Source organism: Oncorhynchus mykiss, chromosome 1 (genome assembly GCF_013265735.2).
Source record: "Oncorhynchus mykiss isolate Arlee chromosome 1, USDA_OmykA_1.1, whole genome shotgun sequence".
NCBI lineage: Eukaryota > Metazoa > Chordata > Actinopteri > Salmoniformes > Salmonidae > Oncorhynchus > Oncorhynchus mykiss.
In genome coordinates this window covers 4,787,477-4,811,041 of record NC_048565.1, presented here as the reverse complement: position 1 = coordinate 4,811,041, position 23,565 = coordinate 4,787,477, and the positions used below count along the sequence as shown (strand labels likewise).

General features: G+C 46.0%; 1 protein-coding gene across 13 annotated transcripts in view; it reads left to right on the top strand.

Moving 5' to 3' along the window:
* LOC110486761 (kinesin-like protein KIF1A) overlaps window positions 1-23,565 on the top strand; it is a 165,513-nt gene that overhangs the window by 110,215 nt on the left and 31,733 nt on the right. For 4 of the 13 annotated variants that reach the window (XM_036983799.1, XM_036983731.1, XM_036983690.1 and 1 more), the window contains 11 exons: window positions 8,852-8,970; window positions 9,196-9,281; window positions 12,272-12,407; window positions 13,027-13,192; window positions 13,388-13,478; window positions 13,668-13,786; window positions 16,929-16,984; window positions 18,752-18,860; window positions 19,673-19,739; window positions 21,571-21,655; window positions 21,773-21,878. In XM_036983799.1, coding sequence (XP_036839694.1) covers window positions 8,852-8,970; window positions 9,196-9,281; window positions 12,272-12,407; window positions 13,027-13,192; window positions 13,388-13,478; window positions 13,668-13,786; window positions 16,929-16,984; window positions 18,752-18,860; window positions 19,673-19,739; window positions 21,571-21,655; window positions 21,773-21,878 — 1,140 coding nt within the window. Of the gene's footprint in view, window positions 1-8,851; window positions 8,971-9,174; window positions 9,282-12,271; window positions 12,408-13,026; window positions 13,193-13,387; window positions 13,479-13,667; window positions 13,787-16,925; window positions 16,985-18,751; window positions 18,861-19,672; window positions 19,740-21,570; window positions 21,656-21,772; window positions 21,879-23,565 lie in introns of all 13 variants that reach the window. The other 9 variants (XM_036983653.1, XM_036983369.1, XM_036983621.1 and 6 more) reach the window with 7 other exon arrangements.

The window sequence follows — 23,565 nt, the reverse complement described above, 5'->3', positions numbered from 1 at the left end:
AAAGAACCTCGTCTGGAAGGGCAGTCCAGTATTTTGCAGAGGGGCAAGAGAACCTCGTCTGGAGGGAAGTCCCGTATTTTGCAGAGGGGCAAAATAACCTCGTCTGGAAGGGCAGTCCAGTATTTTGCAGAGGGGCAACAGAACCTCGTCTGGAAGGGCAGTCCAGTATTTTGCAGAGGGGCAACAGAACCTCGTCTGTAGCTGTAGCGTGAGAACACGTTAATGGGAGTGACATAATTTTGATTGGGTCCATCCAATACAGAGATCATCAACAAGACTAAATTACACAAGGTCCCCTGCCTCTCGTTCAGTCCCCTTATAGTGTCACTCTACCAATGACTACAAAGCCTCTGCCCCACCCTTTCTGCTCCAATCACACACCCTGGCCTCAGCTCTTAGTCTCTGTCAGGTCTGGGGGATAGATGTCAGCGATAACTACCTGCCACACCACCCTTTCATCAGAGACACTCCCTGCCTTATAACTAGAACTCTATAAGTCTGCCTTGTAACTACAGTGGGGCAAAAAAGTATTTAGTCAGCCACCAACTGTGCAAATTCTCCCACTTAAAAAGATGAGAGAGGCCTGTAATTTTCATCATAGATACACTTCAACTATGACAGACAAAATGAGAAGAAAAAAAATCCAGAAAATCACATTGTAGGATTTTTAATGAATTTATCTGCAAATTATGGTGGAAAATAAGTATTTGGTCAATAACAAAAGTTTATCTCAATACTTTGTTATATGCCCTTTGTTGGCAATGACAGAGGTCAAACGTTTTTTGCAAGTCTTCACAAGGTTTTCACACACTGTTACTGGTATTTTGGCCCTTTCCTCCATGCAGATCTCCTCTAGAGCAGTGATGTTTTGGGGCTGTTGCTGGGCAACACGGACTTTCAACTCCCTCCAAAGATTTTCTATGGGGTTGAGATCTGGAGACTGGCTAGGCCACTCCAGAACCTTCAAATGCTTCTTACGAAGCCACTCCTTCGTTGCCCGGGCGGTGTGTTTGAGATCATTGTCATGCTGAAAGACAAAGCCACGTTTCATCTTCAATGCCCTTGCTGATAGAAGGAGGTTTTCACTCAAAATCTCACGATACATGGCCCCATTCATTCTTTCCTTTACACGGATCAGTCGTCCTGGTCCCTTTGCAGAAAAACAGCCCCAAAGCATGATGTTTCCACCCCATGCTTCACAGTAGGTATGGTGTTCTTTGGATGCAACTCAGCATTCTTTGTCCTCCAAACACGACGAGTTGAGTTTTTACTAAAAAGTTATATTTTTGTTTCATCTGACCATATGACATTCTCCCAATCTTCTTCTGGATCATCCAAATGCTCTCTAGCAAACTTCAGACGGGCCTGGACATGTACTGGCTTAAGCAGGGGGACACGTCTGGCACTGCAGGATTTGAGTCCCTGGCGGCGTAGTGTGTTACTGATGGTAGGCTTTGTTACTTTGGTCCCAGCTCTCTGCAGGTCATTCACTAGGTCCCCCCCGTGTGGTTCTGGGATTTTTGCTCACCGTTCTTGTGATCATTTTGACCCCATGGGGTGAGATCTTGCGTGGAGCCCCAGATCGAGGGAGATTATCAGTGGTCTTGTATGTCTTCCATTTCCTAATAATTGCTCCCACAGTTGATTTCTTCAAACCAAGCTGCTTACCTATTGCAGATTCAGTCTTCCCAGCCTGGTGCAGGTCTACAATTTTGTTTCTGGTGTCCTTTGACAGCTCTTTGGTCTTTGCCATAGTGGAGTTTGGAGTGTGACTGTTTGAGGTTGTGAACAGGTGTCTTTTATACTGATAACAAGTTCAAACAGGTGCCATTAATACAGGTAACAAGTGGAGGACAGAGGAGCCTCTTAAAGAAGAAGTTACAGGTCTGTGAGAGCCAGAAATCTTGCTTGTTTGTAGGTGACCAAATACTTATTTTCCACCATAATTTGCAAATAAATTCATAAAAAATCCTACAATGTGCTTTTCTGGATTTTTTTTCTCATTTTGTCTGTCATAGTTGAAGTGTACCTATGATGAAAATTACAGGCCTCTCTCATCTTTTTAATTGGGAGAACTTGCACAATTGGTGGCTGACTAAATACTTTTTTGCCCCACTGTATATAAGACCCTCCCTGACTGACTTAGAACTCTATAAGTCCCTCCCTCCCTGACTATAACTATATAAGTCCCTCCCTTATAACTATATAAGTCCCTCCCTGACTATAACTATATAAGTCCCTCTCTGACTGTAACTATATAAGTCCCTCCCTGACTATATAAGTCCCTCCTTGACTTGAAACTCTAGCTCTTAAATGCTAGCTGTTAGCTTCAGACAGCATGCTAGCTGTTAGCTTCAGACAGCATGCTAGCTGTTAGCTTCAGACAGCATGCTAGCTGTTAGCTTCAGACAGTAGTCCTTGCCTCAACTCTTTCAGGATCTTTCACACACAGTTTCCAATCACATAAATTTGGTCCGGTTGGTTTCACGTTGCCAAATGTAAAATCCCCCAAAATATCCTCAACTAAACAATGTGTCCGTGCAAGTAATTTGTTTATTGGACAAAAAATGCTGAAGTTAAATCCATCTATGATTATCGGCTGACCAGGCTGGATTATCATGAAGCACCTGATGCTACGTTCACATAATCAGAGATATCAAGTTATGATGCAACCTGTGTTTGATCCGGACTACTTTCTCACCTGCAGCGAAGCGCACCACAGTACGAATTTAATCAGACTGAGACCACCACCCTTTTAGAGCACACCACATGTGTTGTTTAGTGTGGATAGACTTCACACCAGTCCAAGCGAACCCATCTAAGTGGGTAAATCAGTTCAGAAAAAAACGCACCAAACCATTTGGGTGTGAATGCCCCCTTTAGACTTAGTTCCCATGTGCTCTGAGGTAGACCCTACCAGGTCACTTCCAGCTCCCAACAGCTCCCTACCAGATCCCTACCATCTCCCTAAAAGCTCCCTACCAGCTCCCTACTAGATCCCTACCATCTCCCTAAAAGCTCCCTACCAGCTCCCTAGAAGCTCCCTACCAGCTCCCTACCAGGTCCTTGGAAGATCCCTACCATCTCCCTAAAAGCTCCCTACCAGCTCCCTACCAGCTCCTTAGAAGCTCCCTACCAGTCCCTACCATCTCCCTAACAGCTCCCTACCACCTCCATACCAGCTCCTAAGAAGCTCCCTAGAAGCTCCCTACCAGCTCCCTACCACCTACATACCAGCTCCTAAGAAGCTCCCTAGAAGCTCCCTACCAGCTCCCTACCAGCTCCCTAGAAGCTCCCTACCAGCTCCCTAGAAGCTCCCTACCAGCTCCCTACCAGGTCCTTGGAAGATCCCTACCATCTCCCTAAAAGCTCCCTACCAGCTCCCTACCAGCTCCTTAGAAGCTCCCTACCAGTCCCTACCATCTCCCTAACAGCTCCCTACCACCTCCATACCAGCTCCTAAGAAGCTCCCTAGAAGCTCCCTACCAGCTCCCTACCACCTACATACCAGCTCCTAAGAAGCTCCCTAGAAGCTCCCTACCAGCTCCCTACCAGCTCCCTAGAAGCTCCCTACCAGCTCCCTACCAGCTCCCAAGAAGCTCCCTAACAGCTCCCTAGAAGCTCCCTACCAGCTCCCTAGAAGCTCCCTACCATCTCCCTAAAAGGTCCCTTCCAGCTCCTTTCCAGCTCCCTACCAGCTCCCTACTAGCTCCCTACCACCTCCATACCAGCTACTTAGAAGCTCCCTACCATCTCCCTAAAAGCCATCTACCAGCTCCGTAAAAGCTCCAGACCAGCTCCCTACGAGCTCCCTACCAGCTCCCTACCAGCTCCCTAACAGTTCCCTATCAGCTCCCTAGAAGCTCCGTACCATCTCCCTGCCAGCTCCCTAACAGCTCCCTACCACCTCCATACCAGCTCCTAAGAATCTCCCTAGAAGCGCCCTACCAGCTCCCTAGCACCTCCATACTAGCTCTTAAGAAGCTCCCTACCAGCTCCCTACCAGCTCCCTACCAGCTCCCTAACAGTTCCCTAACAGCTCCCTAAAAGCTCCAGACCATCTCCCTGCCAGCTCGCTAACAGCTCCCTACCACCTCCATACCAGCTCCTAAGAATCTCCCTAGAAGCGCCCTACCAGCTCCCTACCACCTCCATACCAGCTCCTAAGAAGCTCCCTACAAGCTCCCTACCAGCTCCCTAGAAGCTCCCTACCAGCTCCCTACCAGCTCCCTAGAAGCTCCCTACCAGCTCCCTACCAGCTCCCTAGAAGCTCCCTAACAGCTCCCTAGAAGCTCCATACCAGCACCCTACCAGCTACCTAAAAGCTCCCTAGAAGCTCCCTACCAGCTCCCTACCAGCTCGCTCAAAGCTCCCTACAAGCTCCCTACCAGCTCCCTAACAGTTCCCGAACAGATCCCTACCACCTCCAAACCAGCTCCTTAGAAGTTCCCTGCCATCCCCCTACAAGCTTCCTACCAGCTCCCTACCAGCTCCCTACCATCTCCCTAAAAGCTCCCTACCAGCTCCATAGAAGCTCCCTCCATCTCCCTACCAGCTCCCTAACAGTTCCCTAACAGCTCCTTACCAGCTCCCTACCAGCTCCTTCGAAGCTCCCTACCACCTCCCTACCAGCTCCCTACCAGCTTCCTACCAACTCCCTACCAGCTCCTTACCAGCTCCCTACCAGCTCCATTCCAGCTACATAACAGTTCCAAAACAGCTCCCTACAAGCTCCCTACCAGCTCCCTACCATCTCCCTACCAGCTCCCTAACAGCTCCCTACCACCTCCATACCAGCTCCTAAGAAGCTCCCTAGAAGCGCCCTACCAGCTCCCTACCACCTACATACCAGCTCCGTAGCAGCTCCCTAGAAGCTCCCTAACAGCTCCCTAGAAGCTCCCTACCAGCTCCCTACAAGCTCCCTAGAAGCTGCCTACCAGATCTCTACCATCTCCCTACTAGCTCCCTACCACCTCCATACCAGCTCCTTAGAAGCTCCCTACCATCTCCCTAAAGCTCCCTACCATCTCCCTACCAGCTCCCTACCAGCTCCTTTTCAGCTCCCTACCATCTCCCTACCAGCTCCCTACCAACTCCCTACCAGCTCCCTACCAGCTCCCTACCATCTCCCTACCAGCTCCCTACCATCTCCCTACCAGCTCCCTACCAGCTCCCTAGAAGCCAAACTGCCCTTTCATGAATTACACAATCAGAGGCACTCCCTAAAAATTATAACTGTTAGCACTCCAGCTCACGTTAATCTAGCTGCGTCAGACAGCACTCCTTGTCTCGGTTCTCAGGGAGAAATTTCATCATTGGTAACTACCAGCCACACTGTTATTTTCGTGAATAAGGCTTCTTCTTTAACTATCATATGCCAAAGATGGAACGAATATCTAAATAAATTGGTAGACATTTTGGGGCTTTCATTCTTGTCTTTATCATTTTCATACTTTTGAATCTCATCAGAAATTACTTGTCTTGTGAGCATTTACCTTAAACTGTTTCTTACTTTCACATCATGGCTTGATCTAGGCTACACAGATCACATCGGAGCTTGATCTAGGCTACACAGATCACATCAGAGTTTGATCTAGGCTACACAGATCACACCAGGGCTTGATCTAGGCTACACAGATCACATCAGAGCTTGATATAGGCTACACAGATCACACCGGGGCTTGATCTAGGTTACACAGATCACACCAGGGCTTGATCTAGGCTACACAGATCATAATCAGGGCTTGATCTAGGCTATACAGATCACATCAGGGCTTGATCTAGGCTACACAGATCACATCAGGGCTTGATCTAGGCTACACCGATCACACCAGGGCTTGATCTAGGCTACACAGATCACATCAGAGCTTGATATAGGCTACACAGATCACACCGGGGCTTGATCTAGGTTACACAGATCACACCAGGGCTTGATCTAGGCTACACCGATCATAATCAGGGCTTGATCTAGGTTACACAGATCACACCAGGGCTTGATCTAGGCTTCACAGATCACACCAGGGCTTGATCTAGGCTACACAGATCACACCAAGAAGGCTGTGGTAGTGGCTTGACATCCTTCTTGATGATGACGCTGCACCTGTACACATTGGTGGATCCATCCATGTTTCCATGGTTCATTGGTGGATCCATCCATGGCTCCATGGTTCATTGGTGGATCCATCCATGGTTCCATGGTTCATTGGTGGATCCATCCATGGTTCCATGGTTCATTGGTGGATCCATCCATGGCTCCATGGTTCATTGGTGGATCCATCCATGGCTCCATGGTTCATTGGTGGATCCATCCATGGCTCCATGGTTCATTGGTGGATCCATCCATGTTTCCATGGTTCATTGGTGGATCCATCCATGTTTCCATGGTTCATTGGTGGATCCATCCATGGCTCCATGGTTCATTGGTGGATCCATCCATGGCTCCATGGATCATTGGTGGATCCATCCATGTTTCCATGGTTCATTGGTGGATCCATCCATGTTTCCATGGTTCATTGGTGGATCCATCCATGGTTCCATGGTTCATTGGTGGATCCATCCATGGCTCCATGGTTCATTGGTGGATCCATCCATGGTTCCATGGTTCATTGGTGGATCCATCCATGGCTCCATGGTTCATTGGTGGATCCATCCATGTTTCCATGGTTCATTGGTGGATCCATCCATGTTTCCATGGTTCATTGGTGGATCCATCCATGGCTCCATGGTTCATTGGTGGATCCATCCATGGTTCCATGGTTCATTGGTGGATCCATCCATGGCTCCATGGTTCATTGGTGGATCCATCCATGGTTCCATGGTTCATTGGTGGATCCATCCATGGCTCCATGGTTCATTGGTGGATCCATCCATGGTTCCATGGTTCATTGGTGGATCCATCCATGGCTCCATGGTTCATTGGTGGATCCATCCATGGTTCCATGGTTCATTGGTGGATCCATCCATGGCTCCATGGTTCATTGGTGGATCCATCCATGGCTCCATGGTTCATTGGTGGATCCATCCATGGCTCCATGGTTCATTGGTGGATCCATCCATGGCTCCATGGTTCATTGGTGGATCCATCCATGGCTCCATGGTTCATTGGTGTATCCATCCATGGCTCCATGGTTCATTGGTGGATCCATCCATGCCACTTTCGCTTTAGTTGTAATCCAAGCAAAGTTGTTGCTCAACGAATGCTTGGGGTGTGTGTCTCACCTTTTTGTATGTCTGAAAAGAAAATAAAAATATATATATATATATATGTACATTTTTTTTAATGAGATAATCATCTTAAACACTAACATGTCTCATATATCTTCTGACATCTGTTTGTGCATAATGCAAACGGCAGCCACTCCATGGCTAGATGTCTTTGCCACATCATGAATGTTCTCTTGATGATAAGTAGAAACGAATCATCAAATGATTCATCAAATGATTCATGTGAAACAACTGATTCAGGAAGTGATTCAGGAAGACTCAATATCTCAATGATGAAAGAGCTGGTTTCTACTACAGCTGTCTCTTTTAGGCATGCCAGAGCACAATATTCTTTATTTTGACTTTTTTTTTTTTTTTTTTTTGTTAAAATTTGACATGGGAATCGGCTCCCTTTCTCTTTGCACAAACCAGCGCACCTCTACTCCTCGTGGGAGAGGCGTATTTTGTGTTTATGGTGTCGTCCTTTTCCCCCGTCGTAACACATTTCAAGCTGTTGGCTGTTGGTTCAAGCTTTTAGCCATATGTTCCGTTTGATGATGATTTGTTTTATTTTTATTAATTTGAGTCAAGAAGGCCTTTTTGTTTTTTGTCCCGAGCATGCCTTCTTTACACCTCACCAATCTAGTCGTTCTCTACCCTTTTCTACCACTCCTTTACCCCTTAAATGTCTACCCGCCCCATTGGTTCTTGGGAAATGTGGTCCTCGACTGCAAGACAAAATTGTAGGCCTAAAGTATGTTACAGAGTATAAGAGCTAACCCTACAAGCCATAGGCCTACTGTAGGCTATGTGTCGCAGTCAGTTGAAGCTTCACATATATATATATATATATATATATATATATATATATATATATATATATATACAGAGAGAGAGAGAGAGAGAGAGAGAGAGAGAGAGAGAGAGAGAGAGAGAGAGAGAGAGAGAGAGAGAGAGAGAGAGAGAGAGCAGACACAGTAGTTTCACCTTCGACATAACATGCTCCTTAGCCTCACCAAGCTCTCAAAAACTAAAAACACAGCCTCCCTCCTGCTCCTTAATTGTACCGCTGTTATCTTGACCTAAAGCTATTATGTTGACCAGACACACCCAGAGAGGGGATAGTAAAGGGTAGCCATGGTCATCACCAGAGCTGTCCAGTCGAGTGCAGTCCCGGCTTCTGTTTGGTTGCTTTGCAGCTTGGTGTGTTTGTCTCGTGCTGTGTTAATGTTCCGTTATTATCTCATCATCTCTGTACGTTATCTCTCTCACTGTTCTGGTCTCTCTGAGCTCTCTAATGGTACATTCGCTCTCTCTCTCTCTCTCTCTCTCTCTCTCGCTCTCTCTCTTCTCTTTTCTCTCTCTCTTCTCTTTTTCTCTCACTGTCTCTCTCTCTCCCCTCTCTGCACCTCTCTCTCTCTGCACCTCTCCCTCTCTCCCTGTGTCCCTGTCTCCCCCCACCTTTCTCTCTCTCCCTCTCTCTCTCTCTCTCTCTCTCTCTTTCTCTCTCTCTCTCTCTCTCTCTCTCTCTCTCTCTCTCTCTCTCTTTCGCTCTCTCTCTCTCTCTCTCTCTCTCTCTCTCTCTCTCTCTCTCTCTCTCTCTCCCTCTCCGCACCTCTCCCTCTCTCCCTGTGTCCCTCCCCTACAGAGCCTTTGTGTACTTGAGTAACCTACTGTACCCTGTGCCCCTGGTCCATCGTGTGGCCGTCATCAGTGAGAAGGGAGAGGTGAAAGGATTTCTCAGGGTGGCTGTACAGGCAATCTCAGGTAAAACCTGGACCATAGACCTCCACCCACATTACAATCAATCAAACTCAATGCAGCCAACAAGCTAATAGCCTAACATAAAGCGTAGGGAGCTGTACAGTACATGGAACTTCATAAGACCCACATTACAGCCAGTATATTAGCTCAGGTAGGGATTAACTCTAGGACAGACTGAGTGTGACTTCTAGAGGAAGTCAAGTGAAGGTGTTTTGTGTTTCCCTCCAGCTGACGAGGAGGCACCTGACTACGGCTCCGGTGTCCGTCAGTCTGGCACTGCCAAGATCTCCTTCGAGGACCGGGAGTTTGAGAAGGTACGTCTCCTGAGCAAACCCACAGAGGATATCGGGCACTGTTTTCTCTAGTCAGTGCCTATGTAGCTCCCCTAGTTTTACTAGCTAACTGTCGGGAGTCATAGAGATAGATAGAGGACTCTAGTGCTCAAAAGCTTGAGCGTTATTGAGGACTTTCACCATTTTGAAGTAGCGGTCAGCTGGGTGGGACTTCCTATGGGTTATGGAAGGATCACATGATTCCATCCAGGTCATCAGGCGACATCAGCCAATAAAAATATACTTGTGAGCAAACATTCCATAACTGCAGGTGGTAGTAAAACATCAACATTGTCTTTAAACCTGTTCAGACTACACCCTCTAGGGGGCAGTATGCACCTTTTCAGTTTGTTTACCAACTCATAGAAGTATTAGTAGAAGAAAATGTACTACTTCAAAATAGAGATGGCATCCTTTGGCGCTGACCATGCTCTCACAGACGCCCTAATGGGACCGATACGATGTCTAAAGTATCTATATGTAAATCTATGAGCTATCTCTCTTAGCTTTGCTAATGGTCAGTGGCTAGGCTGCCCCCACTAGCTTTGCTAATGGTCAGTGGCTAGGCTGCCCCCACTAGCCTTGCTAACGGTCAGTGGCTAGGCTACCCCCACTAGCTTTGCTAACGGTCAGTGGCTAGGCTACCACGTCTTCCACCGATAGAACAATGAGCCAGATGTTTCACCGGATGTATAAATCAGAAGAATCCGATTGGCATTTCCACTCACCACCAAATATGGTGATGAGAGGAAGCCCAGTGGTCGGCAGTAAAAATACATTTGCGTTGTTTATTTTTATTTATTTATTTTACCGTTATTTAACCAGGTAAGTTGACTGAGAACACGTTCTCATTTACAGAAACGACCTGGGGAATAGTTACAGGGGAGAGGAGAGGGGATGAATGAGCCAATTGTAAGCTGTCGAAGGAGTTCAAGTGCGAATTTAGTTATTGCGCTCGCACACTTCACATAGTAGGCATTCTCTAATGGAAATATGCAAGTACATACTAGAAAGTGATAGGCTCTCGCTATTTCGTCCTTGGCTCTGCCCACCCCCTTGCTTGTTTGGCCAACAATTATTAATTTGCTCCTATTGGAAATGACAGGCTGTGGCCTATCTTGGGTTAGTTATAAACATATTTGCCTTTACTGTAGCTCTGCCAGTGACTAGGCTACCCCCTCTAGCCTTGCTAACTGTCAGTGGCTGGCTACCCCCTCTAGCTTTGCTTACTGCCAGTGACTAGGCTAACCCCTCTAGCTTTGCTTACTGCCAGTGACTAGGCTAACCCCTCTAGCTTTGCTTACTGCCAGTGACTAGGCTACCCCCTCTAGCCTTGCTAACTGTCAGTGGCTGGCTACCCCCTCTTGCTTTGCTTACTGCCAGTGACTAGGCTAACCCCTCTAGCTTTGCTTACTGCCAGTGACTAGGCTACCCCCTCTAGCCTTGCTAACTGTCAGTGGCTGGCTACCCTCTCTAGCTTTGCTTACTGCCAGTGACTAGGCTACCCCCTCTAGCCTTGCTAACTGTCAGTGGCTGGCTACCCCCTCTAGCTTTGCTTACTGCCAGTGACTAGGCTAACCCCTCTAGCTTTGCTTACTGCCAGTGACTAGGCTACCCCCTCTAGCTTTGCTTACTGCCAGTGACTAGGCTAACCCCTCTAGCTTTGCTTACTGCCAGTGACTAGGCTAACCCCTCTAGCTTTGCTTACTGCCAGTGACTAGGCTACCCCCTCTAGCCTTGCTAACTGTCAGTGGCTGGCTACCCCCTCTAGCTTTGCTTACTGCCAGTGACTAGGCTACCCCCTCTAGCCTTGCTAACTGTCAGTGGCTGGCTACCCCCTCTTGCTTTGCTTACTGCCAGTGACTAGGCTAACCCCTCTAGCTTTGCTTACTGCCAGTGACTAGGCTACCCCCTCTAGCCTTGCTAACTGTCAGTGGCTGGCTACCCTCTCTAGCTTTGCTTACTGCCAGTGACTAGGCTACCCCCTCTAGCCTTGCTAACTGTCAGTGGCTGGCTACCCCCTCTAGCTTTGCTTACTGCCAGTGACTAGGCTAACCCCTCTAGCTTTGCTTACTGCCAGTGACTAGGCTACCCCCTCTAGCTTTGCTTACTGCCAGTGACTAGGCTAACCCCTCTAGCTTTGCTTACTGCCAGTGACTAGGCTACCCCCTCTAGCCTTGCTAACTGTCAGTGGCTGGCTACCCCCTCTAGCTTTGCTTACTGCCAGTGACTAGGCTAACCCCTCTAGCTTTGCTTACTGCCAGTGACTAGGCTACCCCCTCTAGCCTTGCTAACTGTCAGTGGCTGGCTACCCCCTCTAGCTTTGCTTACTGCCAGTGACTAGGCTACCCCCTCTAGCCTTGCTAACTGTCAGTGGCTGGCTACCCCCTCTAGCTTTGCTAACGGTCAGGGGATAGGCTACCCCCTCTAGCCTTGTTAACTGTCAGTATCTGGCTACCCCCTCTAGCCTTGTTAACTGTCAGTAGCTGGCTACCCCCTCTAGCCTTGTTAACTGTCAGTAGCTGGCTACCCCCTCTAGCCTTGCTAATTGTCAGTGACTGGCTACCCCCTCTAGCCTTGCTAACTGTCAGTAGCTGGCTACCCCCTCTAGCCTTGCTAACTGTCAGTAGCTGGCTTCCCCCTCTAGCCTTGTTAACGGTCAGTGGCTGGCTACCACCTCTAGCCTTTCTCACTGTCAGTAGCTGGCTACCCCCTCTAGCTTTGCTAACTGTATGCCATCTTGTGGCTAGTCAGTGACTAGGCCTACCTCCCAGCTTTGCTAACTGTATGCTATCTTGTGGCTAGTCAGTGACTAGGCCTACCTCCCAGCTTTGTTAACTGTATGCTATCTTGTGGCTAGTCAGTGACTAGGCCTACCTCCCAGCTTTGTTGACTGTATGCTATCTTGTGGCTAGTCAGTGACTAGGCCTACCTCCCAGCTTTGCTAACTGTATGCTGTCCCTTGTGGTCAGTTCCAGGCTGAGTCGTGCCCCACTGGTCTATCCCGTACCGGGGAGTCCCAGGAAGAGCTGCGTTTCGTGGAAGGGGAGGGACAGAACTCAGGGATGGAACCCTCGGCCGATGAGGTCAACAACAACAATTGTGCGGGTAACGACCACTGGCTGTGTAGTCTCTTGTCTCAGCCGCTGTGGTACCTCATCAAACTGTCTCTCCTCAGCTGCTGTGATGTCTCATCATACTGTCTCTCCTCAGCTGCTGTGATGTCTCATCATACTGTCTCTCCTCAGCCGCTGTGATGTCTCATCATACTGTCTCTCCTCAGCTGCTGTGATGTCTCATCAAACTGTCTCTCCTCAGCTGCTGTGATGTCTCATCAAACTGTCTCTCCTCAGCCGCTGTGGTACCTCATCAAACTGTCTCTCCTCAGCCGCTGTGGTACCTCATCAAACTGTCTCTCCTCAGCCACTGTGGTACCTCATCATACTGTCTTGCGAGAGAGACTATCTGTGGTCTCTCATCAAACTGTTTGTGTGGGTGTGGTCTGTCTGCGTGTACAGTACTTATATTCATTATGTTAAATGTATTTATGTACGGGTAGGCAGTGTGTTTATGAGAGTGTGCCAGAGTGAACCAACAGATTCACTGAAGATATACAATTGTAAGGATGTAGGGTAGTGTATTACAGAGAGAATTCGCACACTACATGTACTCAATGTCTCTTCTCCCCCCCCCCCCCCCCCCCCCCCCCCCCCCCCCCCTCCTGTAGCCAGTCCAGATGAGTTGGAGAGCCCCCTGAAGACCAACCTGGAGGGAGGAGCTCTGGACGGAGCCCTGGAACACCTGAGGATAGGTAACATCTTCACCTTCAGAGTGACGGTCCTCCAGGCCTCCAGCATCTCCGCAGAGTACGCTGACATCTTCTGCCAGTTCAAGTAAGTTGTTGTTGTTGTTGTTATTGTAGGTTCTAAGATCTTTCAGATCAACAGATCTATTAGACCGCCCGTAACAGACTGTGAGTGGTAGCTAACAAGCCCTTCCCTCTCTCTCTCTCTCTCTCTCTCTCTCTCTCTCTCTCTCTCTCTCTCTCTCTCTCTCTCTCTCTCTCTCTCGTTCGGGTTTACCTACAGTTTCATCCACTGTCACGATGAGGCCTTTTCCACAGAGCCTCTGAAGAACACAGGGCGAGGCCCTCCTCTGGGCTTCTACCACGTACAGAACGTAAGCAGTCGATCAATCACATTTCATTATAAAGCTCTGTGTTTTACATCAGCAGTTGTCACAAAGTGTTTTACAGTGAGTACTACAGTATGCAGTGGGCATGAAGAATGAAATACACAAATGTGATGGTTATATATGCTTTTGTTTCTCAAGTGTTTATAACTAGCTATCTGTTTATTGGTTTAACAGATTGCTGTAGAGGTCACCAAATCCTTTGTGGACTATATCAAGACCCAGCCTATGGTGTTTGAGGTGTTTGGTCACTACCAGAAACAGCCCTTCCCTGCTCTGTGCAAGGACCTGATCAGGTACACTAGTCGCTGGTCACTCTCGTCATTATGTTCATTGTAATGGACAGGGCCTCATTGCCCACTTGCGATGTAACCTAAGTGTTACGTTGATCGTACTAGAGTCGTCGTTATTTTTTACAAGCCACATTTGTTATTTTTTTTAAAGAGTGTTTCCCCCAAAACAAGAACGTAGAGAGAACGTTCGATAGGTGTGTTTCCCCCAAAACAAGAACGTAGAGAGAACGTTTGATAGGTGTGTTTCCCCCCAAAACAAGAACGTAGAGAGAACGTTCGAAAGGTGTGTTTCCCCCCAAAACAAGAACGTAGAGAGAACGTTCGATAGGTGTGTTTCCCCCAAAACAAGAACGTAGAGAGAACGTTCGATAGGTGTGTTTCCCCCAAAACAAGAACGTAGAGAGAACGTTCGAAAGGTGTGTTTCCCCCCAAAACAAGAACTTAGAGAGAACGTTCGATAGGTGTGTTTCCCCCCAAAACAAGAACGTAGAGAGAACGTTCGATAGGTGTGTTTCCCCCAAAACAAGAACTTAGAGAGAACGTTCGATAGGTGTGTTTCCCCCAAAACAAGAACTTAGAGAGAACGTTCGATAGGTGTGTTTCCCCCAAAACAAGAACTTAGAGAGAACGTTCGATAGGTGTGTTTCCCCCCAAAACAAGAACTTAGAGAGAACGTTCGATAGGTGTGTTTCCCCCAAAACAAGAACTTAGAGAGAACGTTCGATAGGTGTGTTTCCCCCAAAACAAGAACTTAGAGAGAACCTTCGATAGGTGTGTTTCCCCCCAAAACAAGAACGTAGAGAGAACGTTCGATAGGTGTGTTTCCCCCCAAAACAAGAACTTAGAGAGAACGTTCGATAGGTGTGTTTCCCCCCAAAACAAGAACGTAGAGAGAACGTTCGATAGGTGTGTTTCCCCCAAAACAAGAACGTAGAGAGAACGTTCGATAGGTGTGTTTCCCCCAAAACAAGAACGTAGAGAGAACGTTCGATAGGTGTGTTTCCCCCAAAACAAGAACTTAGAGAGAACGTTCGATAGGTGTGTTTCCCCCAAAACAAGAACGTAGAGAGAACGTTCGATAGGTGTGTTTCCCCCAAAACAAGAACGTAGAGAGAACGTTCGATAGGTGTGTTTCCCCCAAAACAAGAACTTAGAGAGAACCTTCGATAGGTGTGTTTCCCCCCAAAACAAGAACGTAGAGAGAACGTTCAAAAGGTGTGTTTCCCCCGAAACAAGAACGTAGAGAGAACCTTCGATAGGTGTGTTTCCCCCCAAAACAAGAACGTAGAGAGAACGTTCGATAGGTGTGTTTCCCCCAACACAAGAACGTAGAGAGAACGTTCGATAGGTGTGTTTCCCCCAAAACAAGAACGTAGAGAGAACGTTCGATAGGTGAGTTTCCCCCCAAAACAAGAACGTAGAGAGAACGTTCGGTAGGTGTGTGACGGATCATCTCCTGGAGATATATTAACCACCTATGGTTGCAAATAGGCTATTGAGGTAGTTATATTAGGCTTACCCAATACTAAGTCACAGATTGGGCACACCATTCACACACAATTTTATTTTATTTAACTAGGCAAGTCAGTTAAGAACAAATTCTTTATTTACAATGACGGCCTACCCCCGACCAAATCCGGATGACGCAGGGCCAATTGTGCGCCACCCTATGAGACTCCCAATCACGGCCGGATGTAATACAGCCTGGAATCAAACCAGGGACTGTAATCGCGCCTCTTGTGCTGAGATGCAGTGCTTTGGTAATTTTGTATTTTTTTTGTCAACTTCGTTCTGTAGTTAATCGGCGGCCATGATTGTTTCGAGGAGATCTTGTGTGAATGAAGTAACGCGGGATAAATAACAAACGATGCACTTTGGCTGCGTTGAGAATGGTCTGGATCACTCATAGACGTCTGCGTTGAGAATGGTCTGGATCACTCATAGACGTCTGCGTTGAGAATGGTTTGGATCACTCATATACGTCTGCGTTGAGAATGGTCTCGATCACTCATAGACGTCTGCGTTGAGAATGGTCTGGATCACTCATAGACGTCTGCGTTGAGAATGGTCTGGATCACTCATAGACGTCTGCGTTGAGAATGGTCTGGATCACTCATAGACGTCTGCGTTGAGAATGGTCTGGATCACTCATAGACGTCTGCGTTGAGAATGGTCTGGATCACTCATAGACGTCTGCGTTGAGAATGGTCTGGATCACTCATAGACGTCTGCGTTGAGAATGGTCTGGATCACTCATAGACGTCTGCGTTGAGAATGGTCTGGATCACTCATAGACGTCTGCGTTGAGAATGGTCTGGATCACTCATAGACGTCTGCGTTGAGAATGGTCTGGATCACTCATAGACGTTGCGAACGTGTTTCTGAAGAGCAACTGCCCACTTAGAAGCAAAACGTGTCCTTTAGAAAGCATCCGTCAATATGAGTCAGAAACATTTATTCTACTGACCAAAAGTTACAACAAAGTGTAAAAAAAATATTTTTAAAAAATAGGATAACTTTGGTCATAAAGTCAGGCTCATCCAAAACCGAGTTTTGATTGCATCACAAATCAAATGAAGTTTGAATTTTTTTCAATCCCGCCCACAGCTGGCAACAAGTCAGAAATTCGGAGTGCAGCTCCCATGTGGCCCAATCGTAATCCTTCGTGGTAAATGTGGGTTTACTTTGGATATCCCTATGGGGCTTGTTAGGGACCATCTGTAAATTACACAATGCACATTGGACAATACTTTCCAATTCCAATAGTCCAAATATAAATGATAAAAAATTAAAAAAACTTTAACCATCTATAAATTGTAGAAATTCATATACAATTATTGTAAATCATTTTATGAGAAAACTAATAGGTGTACAAACACGAAACCAACTCGTGTTTTAAATCAGTCATGGCCACTACTTTATTTACCAAATCTAAATTGAGGCCAAATCAGGAAGTGCAGTCGTCCTATAAGAGCCAAGGTACTAACAAAGGTTTCTGGGAAACACCTCTGTTACTAGAAGTTACTAGAAGGTTCTAACGATAATCTTAACGCTACGAAGGCTCTGGGGGAAAACTTATCTTCGGTCTTTTCGATGTGACGGTAACATACTGTATAACTTACTGTACCTGTCTCTCTCCCAGCAGCCCTCTGCGTCCCTGCAGAAGGCAGTTCCCCAAAGTCATGCCCCTGTCCAAACCAGGTAAGCACCAGAACCATTGTATTCAGTCTTAGTAAACAAATAGACTTCAACCCCCCAAAGAATGGATCTACATAAAGATATGTCTGTTTTTATTTTGAAGCAGTACACAGTACACAGTACACAGTACACAGTACACAGTACACAGCACACAGTACACAGTACACAGCACACAGTACACAGTACACAGTACACAGCACACAGTACACAGTACACAGTACACAGTACACAGCACACAGTACACAGTACACAGTACACAGCACACAGCACACAGCACACAGTACACAGCACACAGTACACAGCACACAGCACACAGCACACAGTACACAGTACACAGTACACAGTACACAGTACACAGTACACAGCACACAGTACACAGTACATAGCACACAGTATACAGTGCGTATCATTCTGTTGTATGGCCTGTGTACTCTATGTTGCTACCTACAGCGCATGTCTGTTGCATTGCTTACGTGCTCGTGTTCTGTTAGTCTATGTAATGTCACGCTTGATGCTGTCGGCTGTACTCTTATGCTGTGTATTGTCACGTCAGCTCAGTTCAATGTTGTTGGGTACGTGTTACTCTACATGTGACTGTGAAGTAGCCGATGATGACACGCCGCCCGACCGGGAGAAGACGCTGGAGCTGATTCGCTACCTGGTCCCAGAGGTGTTCAATGGGGCGCTGGTGGACTCTCTGTCAGGCCACGCCCTGTCCGCAGCCGGATTGGCCGCCTCTTTCCTCCTCGAGGGGGAGGGGCCACCCAGTCTTCCAGCCCCGCCCCTCTCTATCTGTTCAGTTATCAGAGCCCAGAAACCGGGTTGGTTACTGTCTGTGTGTCTGGGCCAATGAAAGTCCCTTGAAACGAACCTCTTGTTATATCACTCCGATGTGCATTTATTTACACAGGCAGACAAAATCTGATGTCATGACACTTTTGACCAATCAGATCTTTTGCCAATAAATGGGGAAATGTATCATAATTGGGCTGAACTGTGGAAATGCAGCCAAGATGATAAATTGTAAATCAGATAAAGAAACAGACATCTTAAATTAGCACCAATAGATGACCAAATATATTGTAGTCATAGACAAACACATGAATACGTGAATACATTCTGTTATCAACTCAGAGTTCAGTATAAAAAAAAATATATATATATCTTACCAACTGATATAAAAAGAGGAGGTTGTGTTTCAGGGATTTTTCCACAGGCTCTCTTCTCGTTGCCTTGTCGTGTGTCTACTGTTATCCTGTCTGGTTGATTTTTCCCCGAGAGTTCCTCCTGTGATCTCTTCCTCAAATGGATCTATGGGCTTTCAGCTTCTGTAGTTACCATAAACAATCATTTATTGCTTGATGTTTTTTTTTAAAAGATCTGTGTTAGCGTGCTTTTGATCGATCACACCTTGACCTCTCTTTCTGTAGGACCTGAGCTACTTTGTAACAATACCCTTATCCAGAAGCGTTATTCCATTATTGCCTTGAGAAATATTGTAAACATACCCAAATATTTACAGGTAGTTTTATCAGATTGTAATTTTTCACAGGCACATCCTTGTATTGTTAAGGGATGACTGCTGCATTGATTACCCTGCCTTTCTGCAGGACAGTACTGAGTGGTTCCTCCATCTCTCCCGGCGTTATTCTCATCCCCCCTCTCTTTTTTAAAACCTTTCTTCCTGTCGCAGCTCTCCCTGCTCCCTGCTACTGAAGACTGAGTCTCTTGTTGTGATGACCTTGTCTCCCTTCACCTCCTCCTTTTTAGTCCCTGCCACCAAGCTGACTACCCTGATGCGCCCTACAGCCGGGCCCTGCCACTGCAAGTATGACCTCATGGTGTTCTTTGAGATCTGCGAACTGGAGGCCAGTGGAGAGTGAGTATCCCACAGAGATACTATATATATATATATATATATATATATATATATATATATATATATATATATATATATATATATATATATATATATATATATATATATATATATATATATATATATAAATACTAAATTGCTATATATATATAAATACAAAATTACTATATACTAAATACTAAATACTAAATTACTATAGTGTATATACAACCTTATATATGTGCTCTATATTAAATTCCATGATGTATTCCATCTCACCACTCTCAAATGATTACTATAGGCTACCTTCCAATATTCACACTACCCCATACTACCTAGAGGGAAACAATTGTTTGGGAATATATTGTAAGTGATGTATTACATTACATGGACATTAACGCAGTACTGTAGACGCAGAGGCAAAGCCCCAGTTTCACCTCAACAGACGCTGCTAATCCATGATCAATATTATAACATTATACTCTTAATAATGTTCTATTAATGATCAAATAATCGAAATCAAATGAAACTTTATTAGTCACATGCGCCCGAATACAACAAGTGGAGACCTTACCGTGAAATGCTTTTACTTACAAGCCCTTAAACCGACAGTGCAGTTCAAGAAAGAGTTAACTAAATTAATTAAAGATGACTGCAGTCTCGGACGATTTTACATTTAGAAATCCATTACCCAACGTAGAACGTTTATGTAAGAACCCAGAGTAAAAACAATAGCAGCGACAGCATTAACTACTTATTGGCCGATGTGAAAATCGACGAGAGTCTTGTTACCGTGCATGAAAATACTTGATGGTTGTCTCTGTTTCCCACAGCTACGTCCCAGCAGGAGTGGACCACAGAGGAGGCATGCCTTGCCATGGGACATTCATGCTGCACCAGGTAGGTCATTCAGGGAGTGGAGAAGTATGTTATGATTGAACTGATGTGTTCTGTATAAACGTAATGCTTCCTGTTTCTGAACATGATGCTTCCTCATTCTGAACATGATGCTTCCTGTTTCTGAACATGATGCTTCCTCATTCTGAACATGATGCTTCCTGTTTCTGAACATAATGCTTCCTGTTTCTGAACATGATGCTTCCTCATTCTGAACATGATGCTTCCTGTTTCTGAACATGATGTTTCCTGTTTCTGAACATGATGCTTCCTGTTTCTGAACATGATGCTTCCTGTTTCTGAACATGATGCTTCCTCATTCTGAACATGATGCTTCCTGTTTCTGAACATAATGCTTCCTGTTTCTGAACATGATGCTTCCTCATTCTGAACATGATGCTTCCTGTTTCTGAACATGATGTTTCCTGTTTCTGAACATGATGCTTCCTGTTTCTGAACATAATGCTTCCTCATTCTGAACATGATGCTTCCTGTTTCTGAACATAATGCTTCCTGTTTCTGAACATGATGCTTCCTCATTCTGAACATGATGCTTCCTGTTCCTGAACATGATGTTTCCTGTTTCTGAACATGATGCTTCCTGTTTCTGAACATGATGCTTCCTCATTCTGAACATAATGCTTCCTGTTTCTGAACATGATGCTTCCTGTTTCTGAACATGATGCTTCCTCATTCTGAACATGATGCTTCCTGTTTCTGAACATGATGCTTCCTGTTTCTGAACATGATGCTTCCTCATTCTGAACATAATGCTTCCTGTTTCTGAACATGATGCTTCCTCTTTCTGAACATAATGCTTCCTGCTTCCTTATTCTGAACATGATGCTTCCTCTTTCTGAACATAATGCGTCCTCATTCTGAGCATAATGCTTCCTCTTTCTGAACATGATGCTTCCTGCTTCCTCTTTCTGAACATAATTCTTCCTGTTTCTGAACATGATGCTTCCTGTTTCTGAACATGATGCTTCCTGTTTCTGAACATAATGCTTCCTGTTTCTGAACATAATGCTTCCTGTTTCTGAACATAATGCTTCCTGTTTCTGAACATGATGCTTCCTGTTTCTGAACATGATGCTTCCTGTTTCTGAACATAATGCTTCCTGTTTCTGAACATAATGCTTCCTCATTCTGAACATAATGCTTCCTGTTTCTGAACATAATGCTTCCTCATTCTGAACATAATGCTTCCTGCTTCCTCTTTCTGAACATAATGCTTCCTGTTTCTGAACATAATGCTTCCTCATTCTGAACATAATGCTTCCTGCTTCCTCATTCTGAACATGATGCTTCCTGTTTCTGAACATGATGCTTCCTGTTTCTGAACATAATGCTTCCTGTTTCTGAACATGATGCTTCCTGTTTCTGAACATGATGCTTCCTGTTTCTGAACATAATGCTTCCTGTTTCTGAACATGATGCTTCCTGTTTCTGAACATAATGCTTCCTGTTTCTGAACATAATGCTTCCTCATTCTGAACATAATGCTTCCTGTTTCTGAACATAATGCTTCCTCATTCTGAACATGATGCTTCCTGTTTCTGAACATGATGCTTCCTGTTTCTGAACATAATGCTTCCTGTTTCTGAACATGATGCTTCCTGTTTCTGAACATAATGCTTCCTGTTTCTGAACATAATGCTTCCTCATTCTGAACATGATGCTTCCTGTTTCTGAACATGATGCTTCCTGCTTCCTCTTTCTGAACATAATTCTTCCTGTTTCTGGACATGATGCTTCCTCTTTCTGAACATAATGCTTCCTGTTTCCTCTTTCTGAACATAATGCTTCCTCTCTCGCTCACTCCCCCTCTCAGGGTATCCAGAGGCGCGTCACTGTGACCATCGTTCATGAGACAGGTGGAGACATCGAGTGGAAGGATGTCCGGGAACTGGTTGTGGGTGAGTCGGTTCAAGACTGTTTGTGTACCATGTGTCTGTGTTATGAACAACATCAATATCTATCAAACGCACCATTCTAACGTCTACTCTTCCTCCTCCTCCTCCTCCTCTCACCAGGTCGTATCCGCAACTCTCCCGAGGGGGACGATGCCATCATAGACCCCAACATCCTGTCACTCAACATCCTGTCGGCTGGGCATGTCAAGCCCATGCAGGAGGACAGGTTTGTAACCAGATTCTACCCATCGTAGGGACCCTACCAGACTCTAGCCATCGTAGGGACCCTACCAGACTCTACCCATCGTAGGGACCCATAGACATTCACTGCATCTCCAATGGCACCCTATTCCCTATACCGTGCACTACTTATGACCAACACACAAACACAAAGAAGTATACAGGGAATAGGCTTGCATTTGGAACGCAGGATATTTCATCTATAATGCACGAGGGGCTGTGGTACATGGCCAATATACTACGGCTATGGGGTGTTCTTAGGCACGACGCAACGCGGAGTGCCTGGACACAGCCCTTAGCCGTGGTATATTGGCCATGTACCACAAACCCCCGAGGTGCCTTATTGCTATTATAAACTGGTTACCAGTGTAATTAGAGCAGTAAAAAATACATGCTTGATCATACCCGTGGTATACGGTCTGATATACCACGGATGCCAGCCAATCAGCATTCAGGGCTCAAACCACCCAGTTTATAATCAGAGATAACCCACAAGACAACTGAATACTATGTTATGTTTGATGATTGGTTATGATTTGACAATATACACTAAATGGCCAAAAGTATGTGGACACCCCTTCAAATTAGTGGATTCACCTATTTCAGCCACACCCGTTGTTACTGACAGGTGTATAAAATCGAGCACACCGCCATGCAATCTCCATAGACAAACATTGGCAGTAGAATGGCCTTACTGAAGAGCTCAGTGACTTTCAATGTGGCACAGTCATAGGATGACTCCTTTGCAACAAGTTAGTATGTCAAATTTCTGCCTCCCAAGAGCTGCCCCGGTCAACTGTAAGTGCTGTTATTGTGAAGTGGAAATGTCTAGGAGCAAAAACGTCTCAGCCGCAAAGTGGTAGAACACAAAAGCTCACAGATTGGGACCGCCGAGTGCTGAAGCGCGTTAAAAATCGTCTGTCCTCTGTCCGAGTTCCAAGCAACGTCAACACAATATCTGTTCGTCGGGAGCTTCATGAAATGGGTTTCCATGGCGGAGCTGCCACACACAAGCCTAAGATCACCATGTGCAAAGCCAAGCGTCGGCTGGAGTGGTGTAAAGCTCACCGCCATTGGTCTCTGGAGCAGTGGAAACGCGTTCTCAGGAGTCATGAATCACGCTTCACCATCTGGCAGTCCGACAGATGAATCTGGGTTTGGCGAAATGCCAGGAGAGCGATACCTGCCCAAATGCATAGTGCCAACTGTAAAGTTTGGTGCAGGAGGAATAATGGTCTGGAGCTGTTTTTCATGTTTCAGGCCCCTTAGTTCCAGTGAAGGGAAATCGTAATACTACAGAGTACAGTGACATTCTAGATGATTCTGTGCTTACAACTTTGTGGCAACAGTTTGTGGAAGGCCCTTTTCTATTTCAGTATGACAATGCACCAGTGCACAAAGAGAGATCCATACAGAAATAGTTTGTCGAGATCAGTGTGGAAGAACTTGATTGGCCTGCACAGAGCCCTGACCTCAACCCCATCGAACACCATTGGGATGAATTGGAACGCCGACTGAGAGCCAGGACTTAATCGCCCAACATCAGTGCCCCGACATCAGTAATGCTCATCTCCGACATCCCCGCAGCAATGTTCCAACATCTAGTGGAAAGCCTTCCCAGAAGACTGGAGGCCTGTTATAGCAGCAATGTTCCAACATCTAGTGGAAAGCCT